This window comes from Melozone crissalis, unplaced genomic scaffold (genome assembly GCF_028551555.1).
Source record: "Melozone crissalis strain CALT ecotype California unplaced genomic scaffold, PUWL_Pcris_2 ptg000064l_1, whole genome shotgun sequence".
NCBI classification, from domain to species: domain Eukaryota; kingdom Metazoa; phylum Chordata; class Aves; order Passeriformes; family Passerellidae; genus Melozone; species Melozone crissalis.
The window spans coordinates 783,249-795,410 of NW_026535842.1; the positions used below are offsets into that span (position 1 = coordinate 783,249).

Sequence of the window (12,162 nt, forward strand, 5' to 3'; positions counted from 1 at the left end):
TCCGGCCTTATCTGATCTCGCTCGGTCCCCGGAGGAGCCGCCGAGCCCCGCCCGCCCCCCGAGCCCTTTCCAGCCCCGGGGGGGTTGTTTCTATTTATTGAGTTCGTTAGGTTTCGGTTTAGTTTTAGTTTTTAGCTATTTATTTATTACATTGATTTAAATTATATTTATCTCCTTATCATTTATTTATTTATTTATTTATTTAGAGGTTTAGTTTTAATTTCCCATTTATTTATTTATTTTATAGTTTATTTTTTATTTATTTATTTAAAGTTTTATTAATTTATTATTCTATATTATTTTAAATTTTAATTTTAATTTATTTTGATTATTGATTAATTTTTATTATCTTTAATTTTTATTCTTACTTTTTTTTCTTATTTTTGGTTTGTTTTCATTGCCTTTTAATTTGTTATTTATTTTATTTTCATTTTTAATTTGTTTCGTTCTTAGCTTTAGTTTTACTTTTATTTTCATTTTTATTTCCATTTTTATTTCCATTTCCTTTATATTTATAATTTATAATTTATATTTATATTGCTGCTTTGGTTTTATTTTTTAATTTTTATTTCCATTATATTTATACATTTATACATTTATATATATGTATACCTATATTCTAAAATTATTTATATGTATATGTATATGTGTATTTATAATTGTGTCTATATTTATTATTGTATTTATATTTATATTTATATTTAATATTTATATTTATATCTATGTTATTTATATATTTCTATTCTATTTACATTTATATTTATAAAATATTTATAGTTATATTTATAATTTTTATTTATAAGTTTAATTATAATTTTATTTATAATTATATTTATATTTATGTTCATAAATTTATTTTATTTTATTTTTATTTTATTTTTATTTCCATTTTCAGTTTTCTCCCCCCGGGCAGGGTGGCTGGCTTGCCTTTCCTGACCCCGCCGTGTCCCCCCAGCCCGGCTCCCCCCATGCCCGCCCGGCCCCGCCATGGAGCTCAGCACGGGGGGCGCGGTGCCCTGCGGGAAGGACAAGTTCATCTCCAGGTGTGGGGACACGGGGGGACACGGGGGAAAAGGGCGGGACATGGTGAGGGACACAGGGGACACGGTGGGGAAAGGTTGGGGACACGGGACTGGAGTGTTCCTGGTGTTCAGGGGATGTGGGATATGGGATATGGGATATGGGATGGATGTGGGGTGTGAGATGTGGAGTATGGGATCTGGGATGTGGGGAGATGGATATGGGATGATGGATGTGGAGTATGGGGTATGGGATCTGGGATGTGGGATATGGGATATGGGATATGGGATATGGGATGGATGTGGGGTATGAGATGTGGAGTATGGGATATGGGGAGATGGATATGGGATATGGGGTGATGGATGTGGAGTATGGGATCTGGGATGTGGGGTATGGGATCTGGGATGTGGGATATGGGATCTGGGATGGATTTGCGATAGGGGATATGGGATGGATTTGAGATGTGGGATGTGGGATATGGGATGGATGTGGGGTATGGGATATGGGATATGGGACGGATATGCGATATAGGGTATAGAATGTGGGATATGGGATGGATGTGGGATATGGGATATGGGATATGGGATATGGGATGGATGTGGGGTATGAGATGTGGAGTATGGGATATGGGATATGGGGAGATGGATATGGGATATGGGGTGATGGATGTGGAGTGTGGGATCTGGGATGTGGGGAGATGGATATGGGATATGGGGTGATGGATGTGGGGTATGGGATCTGGGATGTGGGATATGGGATCTGGGATGGATTTGGGATAGGGGATATGGGATGGATTTGAGATGTGGGATGTGGGATATGGGATATGAGATGGATGTGGGGTATAGGATATGGGATATGGGACGGACATGGGATATGGGGTATAGAATGTGGGATATGGGATGGATGTGGGGTATGGGGTATGGGATATGGGATATAGGATGGGTTAGCTGGAACCTGAAATGGGGAATCTGGTGTGGGATGTGTTATCCGGAACCTAAAATATACAATATCTAACAATATATACAGTATCTTACAATATATACAATATACAACAAGATATACAATATCTAACAAGATATTCAATCTATATATTGTATTGTATATATACAATATATAACAACACTATCTAATGTATAATATATAATATATACAATATAAAACAACACTATAGAACGTGTAATATATAGCAATATCTAACAATATATACAATGTATATATTGTATTGTATATATATGATATTTAAAATATACAAGAATATATACAATATGTACCAACATATAACAATATATACAATATATAACAACACTGTGTAATATATAGCAATATCTAACAATATATACAATATATATACCATATCTAACAATATACAAGAATATATACAATATATACCAACATATAACAATATATACTATATATAACAACACTCTAGAATGTGTAATATATAACAATGTATAACAATATCTAACAATATATAACAGTCTATAACAATATATACTATAAATATATCTAGCTATTGTATTGTATGTATACTATATCTAACAATATACAACAATATATACAGCATATAACAATATATACAATATGTAACAACACTATCTCATGTATAACATATAATAATATACAACAATATCAAACAATTCCCAAGATTCGGGCTGGTTTCTATCAGCTGAGCATCCTGAACCTCTCTTGGCCAGCCCAGCTTTGGGAGCTGAGGATTAATTAATTAATTAATTAACTGGGAATTAATGCTGGAGGCATCATGTCCTGTGATCCTCAGCCAGCCTGGCGTGCCTCACTTTGATTTTTCAATGATTTCCATTGCTGTAGTTTATTTATTTTATTTTTGTTTCCATACATATCTTTATTTCCACCTTTTAATTTTTTTTTTAATCTCAATTTTTGTCCTTGTTTTTGATTTTTATTTTTATTTATTTTTGTTTTCCTCACCACTTTGCCCCTCGGAGCTTTGTTCTGAGCTGGAGGAGCCCGGCATGGCCACCTCGCCTGTGACCACTCGTGACTCCAGCGTGACCCCCAGAAATCTGATATAATTATTTGGTTTTCAGCTCGTGACCAACTGCCCCCAGCTCCTTTGGGGTTTCCTGTGCCTTTTGGGGACGTTTATGGGGGACACCCTCACGGGGAGCTGCTCCCCCTGATTGTGGCTGCAAAACGTTGGACCCCCACAAAACCTTCAATGAGGGAGGAGGAAAATGACGCAAATCTGCCTCAAATAAAGCAATTTTTGGGTCTCCAGCAGCACAGAGGGTTCCTCAGCCAGGGCAGCAATTCCTGCTTTTCCCATAGCAGCTCAGGGGTCACTGGTGGTGCCTGCAGCGTCTCACCCCAAACCCCATCTCAGCACCTTTTTTCCTAATTTTTAAAATTTTTTTTAATTTTTTCCCACAGGAATGAACTGCTCCTGCACCTCAAGACCTACAACATCTACTACGAGGGGCAGAACCTGCAGCTGCGGCACCGGGAGGTGAGAGAGGAGGGGAGTGAGGGGCACAAAAGGGAATCCAGGGGCAGCCACGGCTCCTCTGGGAATTCCAAATTTATATGATATATATATATTATAATTTTATATTTTTATATATGTATGTAATTTGCATTCACATTATATATATATATATATATATATATATATATATATATATAAAATTTTTACATATAAATCTACATATAAATACTATATACAAAATCTTTACACTATATATATACATATACAGTCTGCACTGGGATTTATATATATATTAAAAATATTTAGATTTTATGTATGTAATTTGCATTCAGTTTATATAGATATATGAATTTTTATATATCGCTCTATATATAATCTTTACATTATAGATAGAAAATCTGCATTTGGATTATATATATATATATAAAAAAGATCTTTATATATATGTAATTTGCATTCAGATTACATAGATATATGAATTTATATATATAAATCTTTACCATTTATATATATAAACCTTTACCATATATATTATATATTTGCATTACTTATATATATATTTACATTATATATATAAAATCTGCATTCTAATTATACATATATATATATGATTTTTATATGATATGTAGACCTTTTTATTCTATATAAATGTTTATATTATATATATAAAATCCTTATATTATATGTATAAAATCCTTATATTGCATGCATAAAATCCTTGTAGTCTACGTATAAAATCCATATATTCTGTATATAAAATCCTTACAGTCTACATATAAAATCTTTATATTCTGTGTATAAAATCCTTATATTCTACATATAAAATCCCTGTGTTCTGTGTGTAAACTTCCCATTTTCTGTGTGTAAAAATTCCCATTTTTTGTGTGTAAAATTCCCATTTTCTGTGTGTAACTGTGGCTGCAGGAGGAAGGGGAGCTGATTGTGGAGGGGCTGCTGAACATCTCGTGGGGGCTGCGCCGCCCCATCCGCCTGCAGATGCAGGACGACAACCAGCGCATCCGCCCGCCACCCTCCTCCTCCTCCTGGCACTCGGGCTGCAACCTGGGCGCCCACGGGTGAGTCAGGGCAGGGGCAGCCCCAAAACACAGCCCTGAAAACACGCAGACCTAAAAAACACAGCCCCAAAACACAGCCCTGAAAATCTCTGAAAAATACAACAGCTCTGAAAATACAGACCCGAAAAACACAGCCCTGAAAAACACAGCCCTGAAAATGAGCAGGCAGCCCCAAAACATGGCCCTGAAAACAAAGCCCTGAAAACCACACACCCAAAAATACATAGCCCCAAAAACGGGCAGGCATCCCCAAAAATACACACAGACAGACACAAAACCACACAGCCCCAAAACCACACAGACAGCACCCAAAAAGAGGCAGAGGGCCCCAAAACCACACACAGACAACCCAAAAACATTCAGCCCCAAAACCACACAGCCCCAAAAACCACACAAACAGCCCCAAACCCACACAAACAGCCCCAAAACCTCCCTCCAGCCTGTCAGGCTGTGCAGGGCAAGGCACCCCGGGACAGGGACCCAGGACAGGTCACCCACCCCTCTCTGTCCCCCCAGGTCCGTGCTGAAGCCCAGCACCCTGCCGGACATCCAGGTGACAGATGTGGACACGGCCACCGGCACGGAGAATCCCGGGAATGGTACAGGTGAGCTGGGCTTGGGTCCACTGGGACTGGAATCCACAGGGATCAGATCCACCGGGAGTGGTGCCAGGGCTTGGATCCACCAGGTTCAGATCCACTGGGATGGGTCCTGGGGCTTGGATTCACCAGGATGGGATCCACCAGGATCTGGCTTGGATCCACCAGGATAAGATCCACCGGGATTGGTGCTGGGGCTCGGATCCACTGGGAGTGGTCCAAGGGCTTGGATCCACTGAGATTGGATCCACCAGGATCAGTCCTGGGGCTCAGATCCATCAGGTTTGGATCCAGCAGGATTGGACTTGGATCCATCAGGATCGGATACACTGGGATCGGTGCTGGGGCTCAAATCCACTGGGAGTGGTCCCAGGGCTTGGATCCACCGGGATTGGATCCACCAGGATCGATCACAGGGCTCAGATCCACTGGGATGGATCACAAGGCTCAGATCCACCAGGTTTGGATCCACTAGGAGTGGTCGCTGGGCTTGGACCCATCAGGAGTGGTCCAAGAGCCCGGATCCATCAGGAGTAGTCCCAGGGCTTGGATCCATTGGGGTTGGGTCCACCAGGATCAGTCCCGGGGCTCTCCTGGGGCTCGGATCCTCCAGGATAGGATCCACTGGGAGTAGTCCCAGGGTCGGGATCCACTGCAGTGGAAGGTGTTGTGCAGCCCCCAGGGCAGAGGAGGCCCCGCAGCTGATGAGGACCCGCAGCGACGTCGGCGTCCGGCCCCGCGGCAGCGCCCGCACGGCCGGCGAGCAGCGGCGGCTGCGGCGGCACCGCTTCTCCATCAACGGGCACTTCTACAACCACAAGGTGAGCCTGGTGCCACCATCGGGCCTCAGGGGTGGGTTTCGTGGTGGTTTGTGATCCCAGAGTTCAAAAAGAACCATCACGGTACAAGGTGATGCTTCGTGATCCCAGAGTGCAAAAAGAACCGATATGGTACAAGGGGGTTTGCAGTGATAATCGAAACAAATGCAGCTTTATTGGAAAACCACAGTGAAATGTGATGAGGAGGAATTGCGGGGAAAAAAGGGGAAAAATAAAGAAAAGAGGGAGGGAAAAAAGAAAGGTATGTAGCTACCAAACTTAGAATGGCGGAGTCCTTCAGTGTCCAGCCCATGGAGTTCACTAGGCCCTATCCAGGGAGATCTCAGAGGTTCCAGTTCATCAAGACCCTAATTATACTCTTTTTTGATGAGGGAAGGGGACGAATCTTGATACCAAATCAGACGTTGTCTATTGTATCTTTGGGGGAAAGAATGGTGTTTGGGAAGGGTACACGCAGTCCGTGTTCTCAGCAGAGATTTCAGGCGGGGTCTTCTCTTCAGTGCTCCCCAATGAGGATTGTGAGGCAAAAATGAGAGGAATTTTGGACAGAATCTTACATAGGGCTCTGGGGAGGGGTCCAGGGGGTCCTGGCAGGGCTCTCAGTGCCCGCTGTGCCCCACAGACCTCAGTGTTCACACCCGCCTACGGCTCCGTCACCAACGTGCGCATCAACAGCACCATGACCACGCCCCAGGTGCTCAAACTGCTGCTCAACAAATTCAAGGTATGGGCACCACCCTCCGCTCAGTGCTCTGAGTGCAGCTTGTGTTGTGGTTAAAGTAAGTTAAAATGTTTTATAGGTTATATGTATAAAATCTGTGTTCAGATTATATATATATATATAAATTATTATTATTATATATTTGTATTTATATTTGTAATTGTATTTATATTTATATTTATATTTATATTTATATTTATATTTATATTTATATTTATATTTATATATTTATATTTATATTATTTATAGATCTTTATGTTATATATAAACATTTATATTATATATAATATATTTATATTGTATGTATAAAATCTGCATTCACATTTTATATATGTATATATGTATACATACACACACATATATGTATGTGTGTATATATATACACACACACACATATATATATATGTATATCTAGTATACCAGGGCAGAACCCATCCCTTTATCAGAGCTTTGTGTCTCCCCCCAGATCGAGAACTCAGCAGAGGAGTTTGCCCTGTACATGGTGCACACGAGCGGAGGTGAGTGCCCCAAACCCCTGGGCATGAGCACCTCAAAACCCTGGCTGTGAGTGCCCCAAATTCTCCTGGACATGAGTGCCCCAAATTATTCCCAAACTGCTGGACATGAGTGCCCCAAATCCCCAGCACCAGGGCCAAAGTGCTGCCACCTTGGCCCTGGTGTTGCCCAGGCACTGTCAGTACCACCCTGGCACTGCTGGTACCGCTCTGGCACTGCCAGGACCTCCGGTACCACTGGGGCACTGGCAGAACCACCCTGGCACTGCTGGTACCACCCAGACACTGCTGGTACCTCATGGGCAGTGCCAGTACCACCCAGGCACCACCGGTACCACTGGGGCACGGGCAGAACCACCCTGGCACTGCTGGTACCACCCAGACACTGCTGGTACCTCATGGGCAGTGCCAGTACCACCCAGGCACCACCGGTACCACTGGGGCACTGGCAGAACCACCCAGGCACTGCTGGTACCTCATGGGCAGTGTTGGCACCACCCAGGCACCGCTGGTACCGCCCTGGCACTACTGGTACCTTATGGGCACTGCCGGAAGCACTCAGGCACCACCGGTACCACTGGGGCACTGGTGGAACCACCCAGGCACTGCCAGAACCACCCTGGCACTGCTGGTACCACCCAGACACTGCCAGAGCCACCCTGGCACTGCCAGAACCACCTGGGCGCTGCCGGTACTGTTCTGCCACTGCTGGTAGCACCCTGGCACTGCCAGTACCACTCAGGCACTGCCACTACCACCTGTGCACTGCTTGTACCACCGTGCCCTGCTGGTGTTGCCTTGGCACCTCCAGTACCACCCAGGCACTGCCAGAACCACCTGGGCGCTGCCAGTACTTCATGAGCAGTGCTGGTACCTCATGGGCACTGCCAGTACCGCGCAGGCACTTCTGGTACCACTCAGACACTGCCAGAACCACCCTGGCACTGCCGGTACCCCGTGGGCACAGCCGGTACCGCGGTGCCCCGGCGGTGCCAAGGCCGCGGTTCCATCGCTGTCCTTGCAGAGAAGCAGCGGCTGCGCGGCAGCGATTTCCCGCTGCTGGCCCGCGTGCTGCAGGGCCCCTGCGAGCAGGTGTCCAAGGTGTTCCTCATGGAGAAGGACCAGGTGGAGGAGGTCACCTACGACGTGAGTGCGCCCTGGGGGTGCGGGGGCACTTTGGGGTGTTTGGGGAGAGCCGGGTTTGGGTGGGAGGGACCCCAAAGCCCACCCGGTGCCACCCCTGCCGTGGCAGGGACCCTCCCCTGGCCCTGCTGGCTCCAAGCCCCAGTGCCCAGCCTGGGGCGCTGCCAGGGATCCTGGGGGGGCTTTTTTGGGAACTCCGTGCCAGCCCCTCCTCACCCCCACAGGGGAGGGTTTGTCCCCGATGGACAGAGACGTGCTGGGGCTGCGGGAGCTGCTCTGTCCATGGAAACTCCTGATCCTCCAGGAAATTCCCCAGGGCATTCCCAGTGGGTTCCCAGTGCACTCCCAGAGCATTCCCAGTGCACTCCCAGTTCATTCCCAGAGCAGCCCCAGTGCATTCCCAGTATAATCCCAGTCCATTCCCAGTGCATTCCCAGTGCATTCCCAGAGCATTCCCAGTCTGTTCCCAGTGTATTCCCAGTGTATTCATTCCCAGTTGCCTTCCCAGTCCATTCCCAGTTCATTCCCAGTTGCCTTCCCAGTACATTCCCAGTTCATTCCCAGAGCATTCCCAGAATATTCCCAGTACATTCCCAGTACATTCGCAGAGCAGCCCCCAGTCCATTCCCACTCTGTTCCCAGTGCATTCCCAGTTCATTCCCAGTTCATTCCCAATGCATTCCCAGTGCATTCCCAGTGCACTCCCAGTACATTCCCAGTCCATTCCCAGTTAATCCCCAGTGCATCCCCAGCCCCGTTCTGCCATCCCAGCCCTGCCATCCCCAGAACAGGAATTTCCCAAATTGTTTTTCCGCCGGCTGGGAGCGGCTCCCTTGTGCCATCTGCCGGCTCTGCTCTGAAATCCCGCCCCAAACCCGGCACTTTTGGGGTCAATTTGGGATCAAACAGCTCCGAGACCTTGGGGACACTCAGAGCCACCTCCAGCAGCCAGTGGGTGAATTAAAATAAAAATAAAACAAATAAACCTTAGGCACATCTTTTCCCCATAATTATCCATTTGTTTCCACGAGCTGATGGTCACAAACATCATTTATTTTTTTTAGGGTTCACTGCAAAATTTTGGGATCTTTGGTGAAATCTAAGGGGAGGAATGGGCGTGGGTCAGCTCATCCCCCTCCTCACCATCTCCTGCCTCTCCCGTGCCCCTCAGGTCGCCCAGTACATCAAATTCGAGATGCCCATCCTCAGGAGCTTCATCCAGAAGCTGGAGGAGGAGGAGGACCGGGAAGTGAAGAAGCTGAAGCACAAGTACGTGGGGCTGGGAGGGAAGAAAATCCCAAAAAACAAATCTCATTTGTGCAGCCCTGGGATGCTCCAGCACTGGGATTTTCCCTGCCTGGCCATCCCTAATTTGGGGAAGCAGAGAGGGGGGGGAAATAGGAGGGAAAAATCCTCATTTTGGGATTTTTTGGTGTGATTTTCTGCCTGGTTTTGTGGTGAAAGTGGGGTTTAACGTCCCCAAACAGGGTTTGAATTATTGCAGGGTGGAAAAATCCTTTATTTAAAATTTCTGTGCCCCCTCCCCAGGTACTCCATCCTGCGGCTGATGATCGAGCAGAGGCTGGAGGAGATCTGCGAGGGCCCCACGGCCATGTGAGCATCCCGGGGATGTGCTGCACCAAATCCCCAAAACGCTCCTGGACGGCCCCGAGCCCGAGCCAAACCCCCCCACCAAAAACTCCATCCCTCAAAACCCTTGGGGGGCTCCTCCCAGCAGGGCTCTGGCTGGGGCAGCTCCAGCCAAAGCCTCAGATCCGGGGAAAAAAAGGCCAAAAAAATGAATAGAAAAAAGAGGAAATCTGTGAGCAGCACCGAGGTGGGGATGCCAGAACTGCAGAGCTGGGAATTTTGGGGGGCTCGGGTTGGAAATGCCCAATTCTGGAAAACACAGGGGGGAAAAAAAACAACAAAAAAAACAGAAAAGAGGAGAATTCCAGACCTGGAATTTTAGGGGCTCAGGTTGGAAATACCCAATTCTGGAAAACACAGCGAAAAAAAAAAAAAAACCCAACAAAAAAAAAGAGAAAAGAGAGGAGAATTCCAGAGCTGGAATTCTGGGGGGGGCTCAAGTTGGAAATGCCCAATTCTGGAAAATACAGGGGGAAAAAAAAATTTAAAAAAAAAGAGAAAAAAGAGGAGAGCTGGAATTCTGGGGGCGTTCAGGTTGGAAATTCCCAATTCTGGAAAACACAGGGGAAAAAAAATTTTAAAAAAAGAGAAAAGAGAGGAGAATTCCAGAGCTGGAATTCTGGGGGGGCGCAGATTGGAAATTCCAAATTCTGGAAAACACAGGGGGAAAAAAAACAACAAAAAAAGAGAGAAAAGAGAGGAGAATTCCAGACCTGGAATTTTGGGGGGCTCAGGTTGGAAATGCCCGTTGTGGCTCCCCGTGAAGGTCCTGCTGCTCGGCAGCAACAGAGCACAAAAAATTCCTCTTTTTTTTAATGAGAAAAGCACATTCCTGCCCCATCACCGCAATAATTCCCAGGTGTGGGGAGGATTTGTAAATCCCAAGGGTTGGCTGAGGTTTTGGGGGGTTTAACCTGACCTGGGGGCTCTGGGTGCGTTTCCCATTTTTCCCCCCAAAGCTGCAGCCACGGCGTGGCCCCTCGCCCCCCCTGTAATTTGCACTAATATTTCAGGATTTTGCAGAAAACCACGATGTCAAACCTCTCTGGTAGCTGAAAATGCCAAAAACCACAAAAGCGAATGGCTGAGGGCCTCGAGCGCCTCGAGGGGTCCGGGTGGGGAAAGGGGAGAGGCAGGAGGAGGCAGAAATAAGAGGATTTTGTTTTCCAAATCCGTTTTCTAGCCAGGAAACGATCCTGGTGAAACCAGGAAAAACCTCTTTCCTCCCCGGCTAAACCAGCAATACCCATTTTATACCTCGATGTGAATTAACCTCTGACTTTCCCCCCACCTCCCTTTGAGTTTTTGCAAATGCATCTTTGTAATTTTTTTCTTTTTTTTTTAATTTTTAATGTTTTAAATTTAAATTTTAATTTTAATGGTACCTTTTCCACCTTTAACTCGCGTTGGTGAAAGTATTTGTACAGCGAGAGGAGCTTTGGGTGTGTTTGAAGGATGATTGTGGCACTGCTGCGTGGATTAACAAGGAAATAAAATAAAATAAATAAAATAAAATAAAATATCTAGCAACTTCATGCAGAATCAAACCCCCCGAGTCAGAGCCTGGCTTTGTCCAGAATAAATCGCTTTTGTGGGTAGAAATGCCGTGGAAATGAGTAAAAAATGGGGGAAAAGAGTAAAATCCTAGTGGAGAATTCCCAAGGAGAAACGCTCTCACCTCCCAGATTTACAGATTCCCACCTAAATTTCTGGCAGATTTTTAGGGAATATTGGGGCAGGTTTAGGATTTACCCATCCCTTAGGAATTACCCATCCCAGGGATAATTTACCCCTGCAATCTGCAGGCTCCAGCCTTGGGCATTTCCCTCCAGCAGGTAAACCCACCTTATTTTGGGTTGTTTTGGGATATGTTGGGCTATTTTGGGCTATTTTGGTTATTTTTGGGTTATTGTGGGTTATTTTGGGCTATGTTGGGTTATGTTGGGCTATTTTGGTTTATTTTGGGCTATTTTGGTTTATTTGGGGCTATTTTGGGTTATTGTGGGTTATTTTGGGCTATTTTGGGTTATTTTGGGTTATTTTGGGCAATTTGGGTTATTTTGGGCTCTTTTGTGTTATTTTGGGCTATGTTGGGTTATGTTGGGCTATTTTGGGTTAGTTTGGGCTATTTTGGG

General features: G+C 45.2%; 1 protein-coding gene across 1 annotated transcript; it reads left to right on the forward strand.

The window, feature by feature from the left end:
- The first annotated feature begins 936 nt into the window (after positions 1–936).
- On the forward strand, positions 937–10,178 carry RASSF2 (Ras association domain family member 2). Its single transcript, XM_054289230.1, has 10 exons — positions 937–1,043; positions 3,430–3,505; positions 4,409–4,560; positions 5,077–5,180; positions 5,835–5,980; positions 6,621–6,722; positions 7,186–7,237; positions 8,259–8,380; positions 9,549–9,646; positions 9,926–10,178. Exons 1-10 carry the CDS (start codon positions 988–990, stop codon positions 9,993–9,995), a joined length of 978 nt encoding a protein of 325 aa, XP_054145205.1. The 5' UTR covers positions 937–987; the 3' UTR covers positions 9,996–10,178.
- Positions 10,179–12,162: the final 1,984 nt, after the last annotated feature.

Coding starts and splice junctions, on each gene's coding strand:
- RASSF2 (XM_054289230.1), top strand. CDS start 988: ATGGAGCTCAGCACGGGGGGCGCGGTGCCCTGCGGGAAGGACAAGTTC. Junction 3,506..4,408: donor TGCAGCTGCGGCACCGGGAG/GTGAGAGAGGAG, acceptor CTGTGGCTGCAG/GAGGAAGGGGAGCTGATTGT. Junction 6,723..7,185: donor TGCTGCTCAACAAATTCAAG/GTATGGGCACCA, acceptor GTCTCCCCCCAG/ATCGAGAACTCAGCAGAGGA.